Source organism: Somniosus microcephalus, chromosome 30 (assembly GCF_052327205.1).
Source record: "Somniosus microcephalus isolate GS21.2 chromosome 30, FLI_Smic_1.0, whole genome shotgun sequence".
In the NCBI taxonomy this organism is placed as follows: domain Eukaryota; kingdom Metazoa; phylum Chordata; class Chondrichthyes; order Squaliformes; family Somniosidae; genus Somniosus; species Somniosus microcephalus.
The window spans coordinates 14,968,537-14,990,737 of NC_141016.1; the positions used below are offsets into that span (position 1 = coordinate 14,968,537).

A 22,201-nucleotide genomic window follows, 5' to 3' on the forward strand; every position below is an offset into this window, starting at 1 on the left:
TCCTCACCCAAATCCCAGCAGTTCTGGTCGCCACACTATTGGAAGGATGTGATTGCATTGGAGAGGGTGCAGAGGAGATTCACCAGGATGTCACCCGAGCTGGAACGCTTCAGCTGTGAAGAGAGACTGGACAGGCTGGGGTTGTTTTCCTTAGAGCAGAGAAGGCTGAGGGGGGACCTGATTGAGGTGTACAAAATTATGAGGGGCATAGATAGGGTAGATAGAAAGGAACTTTCCCCCTTAGTAGAGGGGTCAATAACCAGGGGGCATAGTTTCAAGGTAAGGGGCAGGAGGTTTAGGGGGGATTTGAGGAAAAACTTTTTCACCCAGAGGGTGATTGGAATCTGGAACTCACTGCCTGAAAGGGTGGTAGAGGCAGGAACCCTCACAACATTCAAGAAGCATTTCGATGAGCACTTGAAACGCCATAGCATACAAGGCTAAGGACCAAGTGCTGGAAAATGGGATTAGAATAGACAGGACTTGATGGCTGGCGCGGACACGATGGGCCTCTTTCTGTGCTGTGCTTTTGAGTTTAAAAGACTGGAATGGTTGGGAAAGACTAAAGTCCGAGAAAACAATGAGGTAGAGTTGAAGATATGATGAATCGTGTGGGAGGAGGAAGGCCGTGTGGGATATTGCACTTGCAGCTTAAGAAGAACAAGAAGATATTAGTTGAAATAGTTAGGAAAAGTCGTGACAGAGACAGAGAACATGTTTGGAGGCTACAATTAGAACTAGATCACCTATCAGACAACAAGCTTTCTCTTGTATTCGATCTAGGACTGTGAGAGGCATTAAAAGAGCTTCCCAGATATGGGAGCAATATTCAAACTAGAGTTCTGGATGGCTGTGAGTTTCTCCAGATCACTGAGGCGGTGGGAGGGGCGGTCATTATACCCCCACCCCGGGGACCATTTGAAGGCAGGCTCCCCTTCACCCCAGCAGACCTACAGCTTTACGTGTCTCTGGCCCTCATTTCACAGCTCGCCGCCTCTGCAGTGTTGCTGGAGCAGGGCTGGGGGCAGGGGGGGTGGCGGGGGGAGAATGAGAACGGCAGGAGTTGCTTCACATCGATCTGTGAGAGTAGCCCTCAAGCAAGAACCGATTAAAAAAAAGTGAGCCACACTTCTCTCGGACTTCAGGATGGTACCGCAGGCTGAGGGGGAGACTTTACCTTGTTTATGACGACACCTCACCCCCAAGACTGTATCGCAGCCGGGACCTCGCTACGTGCAACCTATAAGAAAATTGCCAAGAGCTAGCTGAAAAGGACAGTCTGTTGTGACCTCGTGACTGTCACGTTATTTACGGGAGTGTAGAGCTCTTGCTTTGTCATGTAGTGATGTTGTAAATGAGTTCAGTAGAAACCTGGGCCATACAGATCGCGAATGTGCCAGTTTCGATTCTCAGTCTGTGCTGGGTTTAGCAGACCTGGAGTGGCAGCGAGGGGTACTGGACTGGGGAGAGGGGAAATCAACCATGGATCCTTGTCTTGATTGCTCATCCAAAAAAACATCTTTGATGAGCCTCCGATTACTACTGGATGTTGTGTCCCTGAAGCTTAGGAGACAAATTGCAAATCTGATGGGTTTATTTTAACAAAGGCAGAAATGACCAAAGGTTTTTTTTTCTTAGAAATCAAGGTTTAGTGAAAAGCAGAGCAAGGGACAGGGAACGCTGTGGTCCTTGATGTTTCCTCAAAACGTCTTAGCGAGCGGAGACCTTGAGCTGTGTGAGACAGGCAGACCAGGATCATATTACCTGCTCCAGCCTTGCTTTCAGCAAAGAGGACTCCCCCGGGAAGTCTGGTCTGTGGTCCACTCTTCACTGAATGCTTCATTAAATGCAACGCATTTAACAGTTTATTTTTCACTTGAATCTAAGCTTTTTAACCCCCTCTTTCTAGAACCCAACAGCTTTGATTTTTTTTCTTGGCAAGAAAGACTTGCATTTATATAGTGCCTTTTAGAACCTCAGGACATCACAAAGCGCTTTACAGCCAATGAGGTACTTTTGAAGTGTAGTCACTGTTGTAGATATCATATTGGGGACGGGTGGGGGGGGGGGGCATTTCTCTTTAATGCAGGGAGTGCTGCCAACCACTGTGGAACTGTTGTAATCTGAACAAAAACAGTAGATTATGCAGGAATCCAGCTTGAGTGACCATTTGAAAAGAAAGACTTGCATTTATATAGCGACTTTCACGACCTCAGGATGTCCCAAAGCGTTTTACAGCCAATGAAGTACTTTTGAAGTGTAGTCGCTGTTGTAATGTAGGAAACATGGAAGCCAATTTGTGCACAGCAAGCTCCCGCAAACAGCAATGTGATAATGACCTGATAATTTGTTTTAGTGATACTGATTAAGGGATAAATATTGGTCGGGACACCGGGGATAACTCCCCTGCTTTTCTTCAATATAATGCCGCGGGATCTTTTACGTCCACCTGAGAGCAGACAGGGCCTCAGTTTAACGACTCACCTGAAGGACGGCATCTCCGACAGTGCAGCGCCTCAGTAGTGCACTGGGAGCATCAGCCTAGATTTTTGTGCTCAAGTCTCTGGAGTGGGACTTGAACCCACGACCTTCAGAGGCGAGAGTGCTACCCACTGAGCCACGGCTGAAACCAACGAAAAGTATGAATATTTAATTTTGGCACAAATGTACAACCAATGGGAAATCTGAGGCAGTTCACCTCCTCGTCCCCACCCCCTACCATCTCGCTTGAAAATGCTGACAGGTGCGGAGCTATACTTTCACAGCAACAAGAATAACAAGTTACATTTATATAGCGCCCTTAACGTAGTAAAACGTCCCAAGGTGCTTCGCAGGAGCGATTATCAAACAAAATTTGACACCCAGCCACATAAGGAGATATTAGGACAGATGACCAAAACCTTGGAGCGCCTTAAAGGAGGAGAGGTAGCGAGGCAGAGAAGTTTAGGGAGGGAATTCCAGAGCTTAGGGCCTCGGCAGCTGAAGACATGGCCGGCAATGGTGGAGCGATTATAATAGGAGATGCGCAAGAGGCCAGAATTGGAGGGGCGCAGAGATCTCGGAGAGTTGTAAGGCTGGAAGATGGCAAGGGGCGAGGCCATGGTGGGATTTGAAAACAATAATGACAATTTTATAATTTAGGCGTTGCTGGATCGGGAGACAAGGTCAGTGAGAACAGGGGGCGATGGGTGAACGGGACTTGGTGCGAGGCAGCAGGGTCCACCCAGTACCTCACCCATTCTTCACATGTGAGCCTAGACAAGCGAGCGTCAGCAGACCATTCAAGCATGGCGAGTATCACGACTAAATCCAACTGTCCTCTCTGATGTCCAGGAACGCACATGCTTTCCAGCAGGAGTCGCTGGATAGCGATCAGGAACAGGAACCCCCAGCTAATTTTTTTCCCCTCTCTAGCCTGGGGCACTGAGACGAATTAATTGTCGCATCCCAAGTGATGCCTTGTTGAGGTCCGCTAATACAAAGTAGACTGGTAATTGAACCTGGGCTCCACTAGGTGTGTATGGCTCAGTGTCACAACGGGCAGTCCAATTATGCAACGGGCCATTTGGAAAGCCTAGCAAAGTCTCGGTAAAACAACACACTACAAAAATCGGGGGGGGGGGGGAAGGTGGATTTGGCTCACACAGCGACTGCATTAAACCTGAACGTTTAAGCTGCCAAAATTAAAGTATGCAGGAAAATGCAGACCCCCACATGCCCAGTGACGTGGAGGAAAGATGAATGAAACCTTTGGGGTGGAGGGAACACTATTCTAATCACAAGATAGGTTTGGACAAAGGAGGCCCTTCAGCCCAACAATACCTGCTACTGGCCTGCTTTCCGCGTGGATTTCAGCCCTTTTAGTCCCCATACAAGCAGCAACAGCTGACTTTGAGCTCCCTGAAGTTGCTCGATAAACCACTTCAGCTGATTTCTTCTGCACATGTGCAGTGTTGTACTTCGAGAAAGAAGGCAAAGAAAATCTTGTCATCTGATAGGTGAATTTTCTCTCACCTCCCTCTCCATCTCAACCTCTCATGTCTCTCTCTCTCTCTATTTTATAAATACTGCTGTGGTCAGTCTTCTTAATTTTCCTCTTTTATCCTCCAAATTCTTCATCTTACATCTTCTTCCTCCTCTCTGCATCCTCACTCTGATTAAACAACAAGGCATTGCACCATTTCCTACTCTAACTCATTCTTTCCACGTCAAAAGAATCATAGAATCATAGAATAGTACAGCACAGAAGGAAGCCATTAGAAACATAGAAACATAGAAGATAGGAGCAGGAGTAGGCCATTCGGCCCCTCGAGCCTGCTCCGCCATTTAATGAGATCATGGCTGATCATCCAAATTCAGTACCCTGTCCCTGCTTTCTCCCCATATCCCTTGATCCCTTTAGCCTTAAGAAATATATCTAACTCCTTCTTGAATATATTTAATGAATTGGCCTCCACTGCCTTCTGTGGTAGAGAATTCCACATCGAGTCTGCGCCGGCTCTTTCGAAGAGCAATCCAGTTAGTCCCACTCCCCCGCTCTTTCCCCAAATCCCTGCAGTTTGTTCTCCTTCAAGTATTTATCCAATTCCCCTTTTGAAGGCTACTATTGAATCTGTATCCACCACCCTATCAGGCAGCACATTCCAAATCCTAACCACTCGTTGTGTAAATTTTTTTTTCCTCATGTCGCCTCTGGTTCTTTTGCCAATCACCTTAAATCTGTCCCCTCTGGTTACCGACCCTTCAGCCATTGGAAACAGTTTCTCTTTATTTACTCTATCTAAACCCTTCATGATTTTAAACACCTGTATCAAATCTCCTCTTAGCCTTCTCTGCTCTAAGGAGAACAGCCCCAGCTTCTCCAGTCTATCCACGTAACTGTGTTTGGAATTCCCCCCCCCTCAGTTTTTCCCTTCCTCTGACAAGCTACGGTCTTTTAAACCCCCAGCTCGGTGTCACCTTTAACGTTACCCTCGTCTACTCTTCCCCACCTGGCTGGTGGCCTGCACTGTGGGTCTTAGATCTTCACCTCGGCTTCTCAATTTAAAAAAACTGAATGTTCAATTAGATTGTCCATCAGTAAACTCCTGCCTTCCAGGTCTCAGGTCACACGCAACAGCCCCACTTCAGTGACATCAGGTATGATGTGAGGCAATCCTGCTGTCAGCATTGTGGAACGTCAGACCCTTCAAAATATTATGAATCATTGCCACTGTTTGTCAGTGAATTTAAGATAGACATTTGAAAGGCAATTGGATCATTCATGGTCTCCCGCCCCACCCAACCCCCTCCAATCTAACTCAAAAGATGGAAATATTAAAGTATCTTGAATTCATTTAATGAAATTGAGTCCAATTTGGAAAATATTTTGCAGACATTTGAAGTGAAAAAAACAAAACTACACTTGAGATTAAGCTTTCTCTCCGTGGTACTTTCCAAACTATGGTTTCTGAACAGTTATCCCCATGATAAAAACCATCTCACTTCCAATAATGAGAAGGTCAGACGTGTCAGGCAGGAGCGGAGACAGCCCCTGGGTCACACCTCAGATTGTCTGCGTGGTGTGTGTGTGGGGAGGTTAGAGATTCCAGACAGACTCCAACCAAAAGATGACTGCCCAGGGACTGACTCCGAACTTCACTTTGCCTGTTCTGATACTCAGGCAGGCCAGAAACTTTAACAACAGCAAAAAAAAACTAAAGTTAGGCTTCCCCCTGGCTCAGAGGGCCTGTTCGTGTTTAAATGCACTGAATACCTGAGGGGGAGGGGGCAGGGGAAACAAAAGTGTCTGCTTGTACCAATTTTACATTGAACGTCAAAACTAGTATGAGATAAACACATTGCAGACTGAGAACATGCTCCAAATTATAGGTGTGTGTCTAAATGTTTGAGGCTTCCATTAAATAGCATATTTATAATTGTTAGCATGGATCACCTTGACATGTTCAAATCTGCAGTGTGATATCCTGTTTGTAGTCTGTAATATCAGCTAGTTTCTGCTGTGCTAACATAGGAACAGGAGGAGGCCATTCAGCCCCTCGAGCCTGTTCCACCATTCAATGAGATCATGGCTGACTCCATATCCTTTACCCCATATCCCTTAATACCTTTGGTTAACAAAAATCTATCAATCTCAGATTTAAAATTAACCATTGACCTCGCATCGACTGCTGTTTGCGGAAGAGAGTTCCAAACTCCTACCACCCTTTGTGTGTAGAAGTGTTTCCTAACTTCACTCCTGAAAGGCCTGGCTCTAATTTTTAGGCTACGTCCCCTGGTCCCAGACTCCCCAGCCAGCGGAGGATGCCCAGTTTATATCGTGGCTTAGGTTTGGCGACATCTGGAGCAATGGTGCGTGCGCAGTTACGAGAAAGTTGCGTTACTTTAACATAAATGGGGTATCAAACAAAGTGGGTCAAGGAAGGAGTGCTTAGCTCCTCATTGCACACCACGGTGCTTGCAGCGAGAGCCCATGTGTCATCGATCCCTGAATCCCTGAATTCACCATGGTAGGATGCATCTCGGCCTGCAAATAAGGTCCCAAGGCTGCACTAGCATAGACTTACAGGACAAATTTTAAAAAGCTGTATTGTGACTGTATAGCATGCTGGTCAAAGCCCAGCTGGATTACTACGTATAAGAACATAAGAAATAGGAGCAGGAGTAGGCCATACGACTCCTCGAGCCTGCTCCGCCATTCAATGGTCGATCATCGACCTCAACTCCACTTTCCCGCCCAATCTCCATACCCCTTGATTCCCTAGAGTCCAAAAATCTATCGATCTCAGCCTTGAATATACTCAAAGACTCAGCATTCTCTGGGGCAAAGAATTCCAAAGATTCACAGCCCTCTGAGTGAAGAAATTCCTCCTCATCTCAGTCTTGGTATAGTTTCTGTCACCTCACAGGAAGGATATTATTATCCTTGAGAGGGGACGAAGGAAAGTAACTAAGATAATTTTGGGGGGGGGGGGGGTGAGAAATTTAAGTCTTGAGAGAACATTAAGTAAATTGGGCTTGTGTTCTCCAGGAAAGAGGAGACTTTGAGGAGACCAAATTATGATGAGAATTTACAAAGTTGATCCATGCAAAATGCAGTGAAGGCTTCAAATACGCAAGTTAAAAAATGAGTTTGGAGGGAAGTCGGGAAGAATTTTTCACTCAAAGGGTAATAAAGTACTGGAGCAGGCCATTGAGCGGATTCAAGAGACAATTAGATATGTTTCTGGAAAGAGAAGCGATTGAGGGAGGTGTAGGAAGGCAGGCAGGGGTGATCTAACAGAAAGGTTTGTTGGGCCTCCTGGCTTTCTCCTGCTGCTTGTGAAAGGGGATCATGGAGCAAGGCAGAGGCTAGAGTTAGGCAGGAAAGGGCGAGTGGCCTACTTTAACCACCCTTCCTTGCAACTGAGAAAGCCTAAGTTAGCATCCCAGAATAGATGAAGGAACTGCTTCAAATGAACACCATAAATTCAAAACTTGAAATAAAAGCCAACAGTTTCCCATGTGGCCTCATGGGTCAAGGCACCACTCTGTGTGGTACTGTAGGGGCCCAGGCAGACCAGCTACCTAGTTTTGAGTCCTGTTTGGTGCTGAGTTAGCAGATTGCATTTGAGATAGGCCGGAAAACTGGAAGGGTGGTAGAAGTTTGGAACTCTCTTCCGCAAACAGCAGTTGATGCTAGATCAATTGTTAATTTTAAATCTGAGATTGATAGATTTTTGTTAACCAAAGGTATTAAGGGACATGGGGCAAAGGCGGGCATATGGAGTTAGGTTGCAGATCAGCCATGATCTCACTGAATGGCGGAGCAGGCACGAGGGGCTAAATAGCCTACTCCTGTTCCTATTTTCCTATATTCCTATGAGATGTGACAACTGGCTGTGGGCTAGGGAAGGTGAAACTCAGCCCAGTTCTGGTCATTATGTTGAAAAGAGCAAGTTGTCTAGGCACCAGATGAGGACAGCAGTGGCTCACACATTGAGAATGGCCCCTTTGGTGAGGTACTGGAAGACTGCGGGTGCCTATGGAACCGTACTCCAGTAAGAGTCAGTGCCCATCAGCAGAGGAGGGGAGAACAAATAAACTGTAACCAAAACAAAAGCACAGAAAAGTTTATTTTAGAAATATATTAAAATATATTAAAATTGTCTAGCTCTGACCTGGCCATGTTATCTCAGTGTTCTGTATCTATCTGGAGCGGACGTATCAAGTACATGTGTGCATTTGTTTATATTTTCCCTCTGTCTTTTCCAGCCATGACTGGCCTCGTAGTTCCTCCGATGTGAGACTGTTTTCTCCTGTCACTATATCGCATTCCAGGGAGCAAAGTTCATCCACTACAAAAACACCATCACCAGAATCCACAGCTGTCAAAAATATTAGCAGGCCTTCCTTTGGAAGGCAGGAACAAAGCTGACTTTCTTCGTCTAATGGACTGAGTGAATTCCCCACAGCATTGTGGAAAACTCAGTTTCATCTGTTACTCCAGGAATCTCCTCAAACTTATGGAAGTGACGGAAAAGGTGGGGTGGGGGGGGGGGGGGGCGGAAGAGGGAGAAATCTTAAAAAAAAATGCAATTTTCTATTTTGTATAACGGTTTAATGTGGCAGTTCTTTTCTGTTTGAAAAAAAAGTAATCCTTTGAATACGAGAGCTGGCTTATAAACTAGATATGGAAGTAAAACAGATAGAAGATTTCTTTTTTTAATGCAGCTGAATAAAGTGTCAATACATTGCTTGATGTGTGTGGTAAACTTAGAAGTTAACGGTTTAAGAAATTTTACAGTAATTTAAAGAGACGGTATCCTTTATTGTCGGCTTATCTGGGCTGTGATTCTGAAATATTAAAAAGGTATAAACTCCCCCAAAGGTTGAATGGTTTTAAGCACCTCCGCGTGTGATACTGAACCGTACAGACCACAGGAAGGCCCCAGCTTCAGTTCCTTGTGTGGACTGAGGTAGCTGATCTCGGTCAGGATTATGATCTGGTTCTACAATAGGTCTCAGCACCGCTGGGCTAGGGAGGGGAAAAAATTCAGCTTCGGCTCCTGCTCCCTATCCAGTGTCGCCTGCCAAAAAGTGCAGGCACATGTGTGTGTGTGTGTGTGTGGTATGTGTGTGGGTCTGTGTGGTACATGTGTGTGTGGTACATGTGTGTGTGTGTGTGTGTTTGTGGTACATGTATGTGTGTGTGTGTGTGGGGGTACATGTGTGGTGTGTGTGGTACGTGTGTGGTACATGTGTGTGTGTGGTAAATGTGTGTGTGGTACGTGTGTGCGTGTGTGTGGTACGTATGTGCATGTGTGTGGTATGCGCATGTGTGTAGTACATGTGTGTGTGGTACATGTGTGTGGGTGTGTGGTACATGTGTGTGGTACATGTGTGTGTGGTACATGTGTGCATGTGTGTGGTACGTGTGTGTGATGTGTGGTACGTGTGTATGTGTGGTATGTGTGGGCGTGTGTGTGGTACGTGTGTGCGTGTGTGTGGTATGTGTGTGTGTGTCTGTGGTACATGGTGGTACGTGTGTGTGTGTGTGTGTGTGTGTGTGGTACGTGTGTGTGTGGTACATGTGTGTGTGTGATACATGTGTGCATGTGTGTGGTACATGAGTGTGTGTGGTATGTGTGTGTGTGGTACATGTGTGTGTGGTACGTGTGTGTGTGGTACGTGCATGTGTGGGTGAGTGTGGTACGTGTGAGCATGTGTGTGGTATGTACGTGTGTTTGTGGTACATACGTGCGCGCGTGTGTGTGTGGTACATGTGTGTGCATGTGATACTTGTAGGTGTGTGTGGTACATGTGTGCGTGTGTGTGGTATGTGTGTGTGGGTGGGTGTGGTACGTGTGTGTGTGATACGTGTGTGTGTGTATGTGGTGTGTGTTTGTGTGGTGCATTTGTGTTGTGTGTGTGGTATGCTTGTGTGCTGCATATGTGTTGGTATGTGTGTGTGAGGTGTGTGTGGGGCATGTATGGTGCATGAGTGGTGTGTTTTGTGTGTGTGTGGTGCGTGCGTATGTGTTGTGTGTGTCGGTGTGTGTGGTGCGTGTGTGTTGTGTGGATACGTGGAGGTTGGGTAAAGACAGGATTAGGCTTGGCTGTCATGCCTTTAATGCTTGAACAGATTGCTGACATTCACTGTCTAGGTTCACACATTAATGGCCACTTTAGCGAGGTACTGGAGTTTGCTGTACCCCTGCAACACTTAGCACTTCAGGGGAGAAGCAGAAAAAATGGGGGCAGAAAATTAAGCTGTGCAAATTCTCTTCATCAAAACTTTGTTCTTTCTGATTTCTTCAACACTTTCCTCTCTCTCTTCCCCTTTCTCTCAAATGTATTTCTTCTTTCATCGGTGTTCCTGTGCAAACAATTTTACCATTCTACTGGTGCTGCAGTGGGAGAACTTTCAGTGCATTTGTTTCCAGTATAAAATGCTGGCACGATGTAAAAGTGCTTTTTTATGGAGTTAGAACTCGTTCAGTTTCAGTGGCCCCAACAGGCAGGTTGAGGGTCACCTCTCTCTGTTGGCCAGCAAGAGTCTGAAGTAAGATGCAGCAGTAGATCTAAATGCACAATTCTAAACTTAGTGCTAGTAAGAGGAATAGTTAGCAACCTCACTTAGAGAGGTCACAAGGTCGTAAAGTGTGTAGAGCAGAAGGTTGATAATAAGTTGGATTTGGGACCTAGTTGTCAGGGTGACGTTGGGGAGCTCCATCCAGCAACTGGAAAGTACCATTAATGACCTGGAAGTATTTGGTGCTCTCATGGGTTAAAGGTCAAAAAAGCATGTTCCATTTCCCAGTCTTGTGCGCCTTTCACCTTACACAAACACAGACCTGGAGGAGTCCGTGTTCCACGTTTATACCGAATGTGAGAGGTTGCAGCCCCCTTTCATTATTTGAAGGGGGCTGCTCCTCGATTTTTGGCTGCACTTCAGTCCCACGCTCCTGATCTTTGGTCACCCGGTGCGGAGGGGAGCGGGCAGGTCGGAGGAACCTCCTCGTAGGACTGCTCCTGGGCCTGGCCAAAAAAGGCCATCAACTGGTCCAGGCAGTAGGCAGTCGAGGGGGTTGTTCGGCCTGACTGCCTGCCTCTCTTCCACAGCCACGTTCGCGTCCGGGTGGCCCTGGAGATGGAGCACGCGGTGTCTGCTGGCACGCTCGAGGCCTTCCGCAACCGGTATCATCACCCCGGCCAACGCAATTTTAATTTAATTTGTTAAGGTTCTTTTAAAGTTTTATTAATTTACAGACTAATTGGTTAATCACCCAACAAAAAAGAGTACACGAACACAGAAGTGGGAAAAATGAAATTAGGGATAGCAAATGATCAACTCTCTATAAAGATTGTCAGGCATTCCTTTCCTGACTATAAGCAAGATATTTGAGGCCTGTGCCAATCATGGAATGACTAATAAGACCCCATGCGCTAAAAGGTTTTCAACAACAATTATTTGCTTTCAGGTCAAAAGTTCCAGAAGATGTCCTATCATATGCGACAAGAATAGCACTGCAGTTGTAAATTCGGTCCTGGAAGAGTTTTCCCTCTTCTGATTAGTTCCATCTGTGCTCGTCTTTGCACCTGTCTCATGGCCCACCACAAAAGACTGCTCACCAAGAGCTTAAGACAATATGGCCAGTGAAGATTCCTCCAGAATATATCTACATCACTCACTGCTTGACCCACATGGAGATGTGCTTGAACAGTGCAGGTAGATACTCTGCAGGAAAATTGACCCAACTTCCTCCCCTCTCCGAAACTCAACCATCTCGCTGAGGCAATAAAGACAGGAAAACATTCACTAGAAGCTGGAGTGCAGCTGTCCGAAAAGGCTACGGCCTTGAAACCAGGCTGTGGAATAATTGTGTTTGTCCGAAATTCCTCTCTGCTGTTTTTGTGGAGGTGTTAATCCCGCAGCATAATTTCAAGGCCTGTGATTTGACACAGTGGAGCGAACGGGAGGGCGTCTCCCAATTCGAAATCCCAATGTTCTCCATAATACAATAGGCTGCCCAGCCTGCTGGATAGATGAATCAAATGGGTACTGTCACTTTAAACTGAGAGACTGAGCCTGTAACTTATTGTATAAAGGTTAGTTGATATAAAAAAAAAATGGTGAGAATATTCTCTTGCACTTCAACCCGGACATCGTTCCTCACATCTGTGGAGAAGGTTCATTTTTTTTCATTTGTACATTCAAAAACCAGCCTATTTGACTGGTTCCATCTCCTCCCCCACCCCCCCCACCCATGCCCGGGAGATAGCGAGAAAAATTCTGAAATAAAAAGTAAATTGCTGGAAATGTACAGCAGGTCAGTCAGCACTTGAAAGAGAGAAGACAGGTTGGTGTACAAGGTGGGACACTTTGCTCGATCGGGACTGATGAAGGCTCCAACTTGAAATGTTCACCTGTATTTTTTTTTATATACAGACTACTGTGATCGGTATTCCTCTCAACTTTCCTCTTTAGCTCTTCTTATGTTCCAAATCCATTCTACACGGCCTTCCTCCTCTCTTCATCCTCGCTCTGTTGAAATCGAGAACCGCTGCGCCGTCTCCTGCTCTTACTAATTCCTTTCCGGGACCTCCTCACCTCCGCCAGTCTTCCCTTCCTTCTACAATTCGCAGAATTTTAAACCGCATGCTTGGTGTAACCCCAATCGCTGCGTGTTTAAGTTACCTTGTCTTCCCCCCTGCTCTTTACAACCTTGGCACTGCCCGGGATTGGGGGCGTTTTGGTTTCTTCAACAGACACTGACTGACTGGCTGTGTATTCCCAGCAATTGTTTTTTTTTGTTGCGTGTATTCCTGGGAGACCCATCCTTCAATACTAATGACTTTGATGTGTTTTGTATGTGATTATAAATACTGTCTTACATTTGTGATTTTTTTTTTGTTGCTGGGAAGGGGTGGGGGGGGTGATGGGGAAATCTGTAGCTAAATATTTATATAACCATTGTGTTGAAATTTTGTAATGCAGTATGATGCAAAGGAAAGATTTATTCCTCAAAAGAGTTTTTTTGTAATAATTCTGTTGCACCTTTCGGTCTGTTTTTTTTTGCATGTATGATCCATGTAATACTGGAACATAAAACGCTTGTATCCCTTGATATTTCGTAAGGTGATTCAGTATATTTTTTGTCTGCTAGCTCTGTGATTCAGTTCAGCGAGGCAGCAAGCTGCTTTGCAAACTGAAATACTTGCTTATTAAGCAATGCAGACCAGACGGTCTCTGGTTCAATTCCTGGGCTGTGCTGAGTTAGCTGATTTCAGTGAGGGGCAGGGGGAGCAGCAATCCCCCTGAGCCAGGGAGGGAAGAAATCAGCCAGGAGTTCCTGCTCACCATCGCAATCCGTCAACTCTAGGTGGGCAATGCACACGCATCAGCTGTTGGACGAGAACAGGACGGGAACTCAGTTGTAATGCCCGTGACGAGCGGGTAGCCCGCTGACCCGATCGTGGCCCCGATTTTAACCCCAGGTGGATTCCCCACCCCCCCGGCTCAGGCCCCCGAATTAAAATCACAGGTCGGGTCTCAATGATGTCATCGGGCCGCAACGTGCCTTTGTAAAGAAGGATCCCTGTTGGGCCTCCGGGCGCCTGTCCTCGCCGCCCGCTCAGGAGGAGTGGGTTAAAATCGCAGATGTTGCGATCGTTGGCGGCTTTCGGACAGGTAAGAGCCCGGGGCGGCCCGCCCGCCAGGTTTCTGCTGAGCGAGTAAGGGTTAAAATCGCCCCCTGAAGATTGGTCACTTGGGTGAGGTATTGGAGAGCAGCAGGTGCCCATGAAGCTGCACCCCAGGAAGGAGTCAGTACCTTCAGGAAAGAACGGGGGGGTGGGGGGGAGAAATTGGGCGAGAGAGAAAAATTACTTCATTTTGCATTTTTTCGCTGGTTCTGGTTTTTTTTTTGTCATTCTGATGCCTGTCCTGTTGCCCATGTAGCCAATGTCAATTTTTAAAAGCAGAAAAGCAAACTTGTTTTTATGTTTGTAAAAACTTAAATTATCTGAAAAAAAAAATTTTGAATAAAAAATATCATACTGTTTCTTTTGTGCTCATCAAAGACCAGGACCTTAGCGCTGAGGAACAGAACACTCTCCATTTCAATCAGTACCAAACACCCCAGGACTGGCACAGCCCCGGCCAAGTCAAAGCTCCCTCCGCACCGCCCCAACAACAGGACACAGCCCCAGCCCACTGAATATTACCTGTCGCACCACATTAGTGAAGTGAAATTGAGAATTTCCTATCACATTAGTGCAGTTTCAATTCAGTTTCAATTCAGTAGGGGCTGGATTGAGACTTGCCCCAGACTTATTTCATGTCGGAGATAGGGGCCTTTCATTCCATTGGCCTGGTCTGATTTGAATTCGCGGGTTGGCGAGGGGGGGTCGATTTTAACCCTACCTGCCCGGCGGAAACCTGACAACAGCTGCATTGGAAATAGTTGTCTCCAGCGCTGCAGTAATAGCATCTCAGTGCTGGAAACACGAGAGAAATATTCAGAGGCGGTCGAGTGAAATCAAACTTCCAGATGTGGAACTGGCTGCAGAGTTTAAAAAATGAGAAAAAGATGCTCAAAGTTGCGACCTGTGGACGAGGCTCAAGGCGGCATCTGCAGTCTGTGCAGGGAAGGTGAGATCTGCAGGCTTGACCTCAGCGAGGGGTAGCACTTGTCGGTGCTGTGATGGGCAAACACTGTCCCCGGGCTGGGGAGAGGGAAATCAGCCAGGGTTCCTACTGGAAAGGGCGCAAGTGAGGACATCAGGCAACAACAGCATTGACTTCAGCTGCGATGCCCCACAAGTGCGAATAGCTTAGTGGCAATCATTGCCCAGGGTCACAGGTAAAGAATGCCACTTACGTGAAGTACCAAAAGTGAACGGTGCTCATAGAATGATCAGCAAAACAAGGGACAGCAGGGAAGAAAACTGGACAAGAAATAATGTTTTTGCTTGAAATAACAACAGAAAATGCTGGAAAAACTCAGCAGACCAGGCAACATCCGTGGAGAGAGAAAATAGAGTCAACGTTTCAGGTCGAAACCCTTTGTCAAGACTGAAAAAGCACAGGAAATGAAACAAATTAAAAGGCCAGGCTGGGAGAGAACAAAAGAGAAGTGAAGAGACATTAAGAGGTATTCAAAACGAGACGAGATGGTGATAGGACTAGTAAAGAGACAAAAGACGGCTTTAGATTAGGTGTGAAATGCTCTGGCAGAATGAGAGACAGCTGCCATGTGGGAGAGAAAAGGGTGGGGGCCAAAACAAAGGTGTGGATAAAAAAATATAAGTAAAAATGTAATAGGGGCCGAGGTTATGATCTGAAATTGTTGAACTCGATATTGAGTCCGGAAGGCTGTAGAGTGCCTAATCGGAAGATGAGGTGCTGTTCCTCGAGCTTACGTTGAGCTTACGTGGAATATTTTTGCTTGATTCATCTGACCTGAGATTGGCAGAGGGGAAGTTTCAGCTCTGGAACTAGGGAGCTGAATCAAACTGTTTTTAGTCAGCTTTATATTCTACACAAAACTTATTTGTCAGGGCCCCAAGATTCCACGGTTCTTAAGCTTTAAATCGGGGCAACTCTGCCAGCAAGTTCCAGCTCCACAATCAATCCTCCCAAATTTCCTCGCCCCAGTCCCGTGATCTGTCCACCGGGTCCCTGCGCACCAAATTTCAAAACTTTTAAATGAGGGCCAGTGTCGCTGCAACTCCAAATTTCCTGTACACGCGCTCACAGTGTGCGAGGGGGAGAGAGTCAGAATGAGAGAGACGTGAGGCATAAACGCTGCCGGGATCAGCAGAAGCGAAGAGGTTTTTTTTGTTAGCCTGAAGATTACTGAAGCTGGCAATGACTCCGTGTCGTATTCAGCCTGGTCAGCCTTTGATTTATTTCTGACTCCCCGTGGAAGTGTGAGACCTCTGGGGGATTAAGACATCCCCGTCCCCGCCTCCCCACACACACACACACTCAGTGAGGGTTTCTCAAAAGGAGTTACGTCAATCCCATTTATGTTGAGATTTGTTATACATGGAGTCTAGACATGGGACGACCTGAGGTTATGAAAGGCACTATATAAATGCAAGTCTTTTTTTCTTTAAAGTCACATAGGAAAGAGTGTACTTATTTGGTACTCCCTTTGTATGCCATTATCATAGAGGAGGAGGAGGAGGAACAATGAGAGAGGTTAGAAGGAAAGTGAGACAGCATTTAAGGAGCACAATGTGCAGGTAATACAGGTCCTTTGGAGCTCTTCGTGGGGAGCTGGGTGACGTAAGAAAACTACTAGGCATTAAACAAAGCTTCAATTAACTGTTTTACAACATGGCGGTCTAGTTGTGTCCTTCACTAGTTCCTGTTAAGAATGTCCTGTGCAAGCTGGGCCCGTGCCCGAGTATTTATACTCTCCCTGGACAGCGCCATCTTTCATGAATGACTGATTCATGTCACTGTATATTAGAAGAATGCGCTTCACCAAGGAGGCAATCAGACAAATCCACCACCTACAGCAGCCACCCTCATCTGTTCTCTGTGTGACTATGAAGGTGATGACTTCACTCAACTTTAGGGCACTCAGTCCTTTCAGGCAGCCACAGGGGGATCTCAGCAGCCAGACTGGGCCATCCAGTCGTATGAGTTTGCTGGTTTCCTCAAGGGTGCAATCGGCGGCACTCGTGTTGTTTTGCAGGCTCCCACCATTAAACCCCTCAACAGGAAGGGGGCATCCACTCCCTGAATGTACAAGGTTGTGTGTCACAACATGCAAAGGATCCTGCAGGCCAACCGGATAAGATGGAAGCTGTCACCATGCATTCACCCTTCAAATTTTGGCCATCCCTGAGATTTTCAAGGAAGAAAGACTTGTCAGTGCGTGGCTGGTGGGCGACGAGGAGTATTCCCCTGCTCCCATGGATAATGACCTGTCTCAGAGTTGCCTGAACAGCAGTAGGGGAGAGCTGCAACGGACACATTTCTCTACCACAGTGGTCATCGTACACCTTCAGGGTTTGAAGGGGACACTTTCACTGCTTGACAGACGAGGAGGAGCTCTGCTGCATCTTGCAACTCGTGTGCCCCACATAGTTTGCAGGTTGCTTGTTCTGCCCTGCACAACTTCACAATTCAAAAAAGGCCTGGATGTGGACCTTCCTAGGGAGGTGGCCCTAGTTGCTTTGGAGGAAGAAGTACATGGAGGTAGAGAATGACCATCACTCCAAGGGCTCCTCAGTGACTGCTCAAAGGGGCCATCAGAGCACAACTGATTAATGAAGCCTTCTCATTGTTTTAACATAGTCTATCATGGTCACCCATGCCTATCTCCTTCTCCCACACCTTCAAATAAAGGACTAATTCTTCAATCCAGTGCCTATCCCAGATTACAACACATCAGGCCTCTTTGTCCCTACATAGCCATGTCAATAATAATCACACGATTGAATAAGTTAGCACCAAATAAGTACACTCTTTCCTATGTGACTTTAAAGAAAAAAAGACTTGCATTTATATAGTGCCTTTCATAACCTCAGGTCGTCCCATGTCTAGACTCCATGTATAACAAATCTCAACATAAATACGCATTCTCCCTTAACACAACAAACTCCAAAGTGAACACAAACCAGCCTATTCTTTTCCCAACACTTTCTTTCCACTGGGTCTCTTTCTTCTATTTCTAGTGCTTCTCCTGGGTTCCAGCCCAAGGGCCAGTATCCCGAGTGGTGGTTAGTCGCTCCTCTGCCACAAAAGTCTCGCGAGACTGAGGTAGCCCCCCATCTCACGGCAGCTTGTTTCTGGGATGAAGCTACTGCTGGCTGCATTTCCAGAGATATCGTGCCCCAGGGAGCCTACAAGCTCCGGCAATGGGGCTCTGAGGGGAGAAGGCCAGAGGCCTGGCAGAATGGCAGCCTCAGGCTGTCATCATTCTACTGGGCCCTGGACCTGTGTCCCCACTGATCACTAATGGCTGGCCTAATCCGATTCTAAAAGATCTGAGGGACAACAATATGCATCACGGCCCAATCTGACATTAGTATCCAGGGTGCTGGCTAATCTCTCGCTGACTGCTATCAGATTTGCTGTCTGTGCTTCCTTGGAGGAGGAGCCTGGTCCCTGCTTCTGATATGTGGGCCTCCACAGATTCAACAACAACAATAACTTGCATTTATATAGCACATTTAACGTAGTAAAACATCCCAAGGCGCCTCACAGGAGCGGTTATCAAACAAAATTTGACACAAAATTGGTCAAAGTGGTAGGTTCTAAGGAACGTCTTAAAGGAGGAGAGAGAGATGGAGAGGTCTATGGAGGGAATTCCAGAGCTTTGGGCCCAGGCAGCTGAAGGCACGGCCGCCAATGGTGGAGCGATTCAAATTAGGGATGCGCAAGAAGCCAGAATTGGAGGAGTGCAGAGATCTCGGAGTGTTGTCGGGCTGGAGGAGATTACAGAGATAGCGAGGGCCATGGGGGGATTTGAAAACAAGGATGAGAATTTTTAAATTGACACGTTGCTGGATCAGGAGCCAATGTAGGTCAGCGAGCACAGGGGGTGAGGGGTGAACGGGACTTGGTGCGAGCTAGGACACGGGCAGCAGAGTTTTGGATGAGCTCAAGTTTATGTAGGGTGGAAGGTCGGGTTCCAGAATGCTGCCATATGCTGCATTGATGCCTGCCATGAGGAAAAAGCTTCCCTGATGCCACAACTGAGAGCTGTAGACTCCAGGGGAACACCCATCAGTTTTCGCACATTCTTGGAGACTAACCTCAGAACCTGCAGTAGGTATGATGTTCCTCAAACATCCTTCTTTCCAGAGTACCCTCTACCCCCTCCATGACATCGGAGTCTCACAGCTCCAAAACCATAAGCAGCCTTCTCCTCGAGCCTCCGCTGGGAACATAAGAATTAGGAGCAGGAGTAGGACAGACGGCCCCTCGAGCCTGCTCCGCCATTCAATAAGATCATGGCTGATCTTCGACCTCAACTCCACTTTCCCACCCGATCCCAATATCCCTCGATTCCCCTAGAGTCCAAAAAGCTATCGATCTCAGCCTTGAATATACTCAACGACTGAGCATCCAAAGGTGTCACATCCTCACCCACTCCCCGCTCCTTCCTCTGTGTTCTGTGAACGACCTGGGGCCCCATCCTCACTAACGCCATCTAGTTCTCCCCGGGTGAAAGGTTTTGAGCTGACACGTGGCTGTGGAAAAGCAACTGCTGCAGGGATGAGATTGAGGGGGATGTGGCAGAGAAAGGCAGGGCAGGATATTGGTCCAGGGATTCATGGGTGGACTTGACCTTCACATCCTCTCACCATTCTAGTTGCCACAGAGTAGTCCAATATATCCAATGAAGAATAGTTGCGAAGGTTGTTAAAAAAAGCATATGGGATCCTTGGCTTTATTAACAGAGGAATAGAGAACAAAAGCAAGGAAGTTGTGTTAAACTGGTTAGGCCACAGCTGAAGTATTTTGTCCAATTCTGGACACCACACTTTAGGAAGAATGTCAAGGCCTTGGAGACATAGAAACATAGAAGATAGGAGCAGGATTAGGCCATTCGGCCCCTCGAGCCTGCTCCGCCATTCAATGAGATCATGGCTGATCATCCAAATTCAGTACCCTGTCCCTGCTTTCTCCCCATATCCCTTGATCCCTTTATCCTTAAGAAATATATCCAACTCCTTTTTGAATATATTTAATGTATTGGCCTCTACTGCCTTCTGTGGTAGAGAATTCCACAGGTTCACCACTCTCTGGGTGAAGAAATTCCTCCTCATCTCTGTCCTAAATGGCTTACCCATTATCCTTAGACTGTGACCCCTGGTTCTGGACTCCCCGACCATCAGGAACAGCCTTCCTGCATCCCCTCTCATTCTTCTAAACTCTAGCGAATATAAGCCTAATCGACCCAATCTCTCTTCATACGTCATTCCTGCCATCCCAGGTATCAGTCTGGTGAATCTTCGCTGCACTCCCTCCATGGCAAGAACATCCTTCCTCAGATAAGGTGACCAAAACTGCACACAATACTCAAGGTGTGGTCTCACCAAGGCCCTGTACAACTGCAGCAAGACATCCTTGCTCCTGTACTCAAACCCTCTCGCTATGAAGGCCAACATACCATTTGCCTTCTTAACCACCTGCTGAACCTGCATGCTTACCTCCAGCGACTGGTGCACAAGGACACCCAGGTCTCGTTGCACTTCCCCTTTTCCCAATCTATTGCCATTCAGATAATAATCTGTCTTCCTGTTTTTGCCACCAAAGTGGATAACCTCGCATTTATCCACATTATATTGCATCTGCCATGCATCTGCCCAATCACCCAACTTGTCCAAATCATACTGGAGTTTCTCGGCATCCTCCTCACAGCACACACGGCCACCCAGCTTTGTGTCGTCTGCAAACTTGGAGATATTACATCTAGTTCCCTCATCTAGATCATTAATATATATTGTGAATAGCTGGGGTCCTAGCACTGATCCCTGCGGTACCTCACTAGTCACTGCCTGTCACTCGGAAAAAGACCTGTTTATTCCAACTCTTTGCTTCCTATCTGCCAACCAGTTCTCTATCCAAGTGAGTACCTTACTCCCATCCCATGTGCTTTAACTTTGCACGCTAATCTCTTATGCGGGACCTTATCGAAAACCTTCTGAAAGTCCAAATACACCACATCCACTGGTTCTCCCTTATCTATTCTACCAGTTACATCCTCGGTGCAGAAGAGATTGACTAGAACGGTACCAGGGATGAGGAACTTCCGTTATGTGGAGAGACTGGAGAAGCTGGGGTTGTTCTCCTTCGAGCAGAGAAGGTCTAAGAGGAGATGTGATAGAGGTGTTCAAAATCATGAATGGTTTTGACAGAGTAAGTAACTGTTTCCAGTGGCAGAAGATTCGGTAACCAGAGGGCACAGATTTAAGGTGTTTGGCAAAAGAACCAGAGGCGACACGAGGAAACAATTGTTGCGATTTGGAATGCGCTGCCTGAAAGGGCGGTGGAAGTTTAGTAACCTTCAAAAGAGAATTGGATAAATACTTAAAGGGAACAAATTTACAGGGTTATGGGGAAAGAGCGGGGGGGGTGGGATTAACTAGATAGCTCTACCAAAGAGCTGGCACAGGCACGATGGGCCGAAAGGCCTTCTTCTGTGCTATCATTCTATGATCCCCCTTGGTATTGTCATCGTTATTGTCCAAGAGATAAATACACCATTAAATTTCAGTCTTATTTTGTTGAACTGTGGTGAATTTTGAATTACCGAACATTTCATTTATAGTTGAGGCTCTATCCACTTCCATGCATCCTTGGGAAAAAACTGTGAATGGAATTCTCATTTGTCATCTTGTCTTCCAGCTCCTCAGAGGCATTATCTATGCTGAGTTACATGACTGAAAGGAAGTCCAAGAACCAAGGCACTACTGCCAGAGATTGTCCTACCTTCCCCCTTGTGGTCATTTTTGTCTCTTCGCTTGTAAATCAACCTCATGACAAGAGAGGAGAAAACAGTGGGGGGGGGGGAAAGTTTTAAGGAGAAACCATTGGCTTTTTGGAACAAGTTCTCTCTGCTAACCAAAGTCCACAATTCTGCTGCCGCATTAGAAGAGAGCAGAAGGTGGTTGGCTAACAGGGGGAGGGACAACGAAGATCAGTAGCTGTGTTAATTGAGCGGTATACCTAACAAGGCAGAAGCACTGCACTCTGTCCCCTGATAATAAATCAAGGAAGCTTGCGGTCTCTTAAGGTAATGGAGCCCAAACTGCTCAACTGAAGAGCCAGCCTTGAACTGATGACAGGGTCCAGCTGCTTCTATCATGGGCATCCAGGTCACCAATCAGACCAATGGTTATAATACCTTGGAATTCCTCATTATCTTCCCTCATAGAAGTCATTAAAGGAGCAGCTGGAAAGGGTATAATGCAATGTAGGTGGGACAGACATGACTGCACCGAGTTCCAACTCTGAATAGCACAGAGACAAGGTAACGTGATACTGTTAAGCAGTACAAGGCCAAACATCAGAGATTACCACAACACTAATGAGGGTTGAGGAGAAGCTTATTTTTTTTAATATAATTCCTGCAGCTGTCCAGACCCAATGACTTGGCTGTTCATCCGATTCATTCTGTCTCCATTCCATCCTTAACTTTGCTCTTTTCCATCTCGGAATTGTTCCGAAGCGCGTTTTTTTTTTTCTCTC

General features: G+C 46.6%; 1 protein-coding gene across 7 annotated transcripts in view; it reads left to right on the forward strand.

Moving 5' to 3' along the window:
- LOC147097931 (transcription factor COE2) overlaps nucleotides 1-8,538 on the forward strand; it is a 362,047-nt gene extending 353,509 nt beyond the window's left edge. For all 7 annotated transcript variants that reach the window (XM_085971014.1, XM_085971015.1, XM_085971013.1 and 4 more), the window contains one exon: nucleotides 8,254-8,538. In XM_085971014.1, coding sequence (XP_085827140.1) covers nucleotides 8,254-8,285 — 32 coding nt within the window. In that variant the 3' untranslated portion in view covers nucleotides 8,286-8,538. The remainder of the gene's footprint in view (nucleotides 1-8,253) is intronic.
- The last annotated feature ends 13,663 nt before the right edge of the window (nucleotides 8,539-22,201 follow it).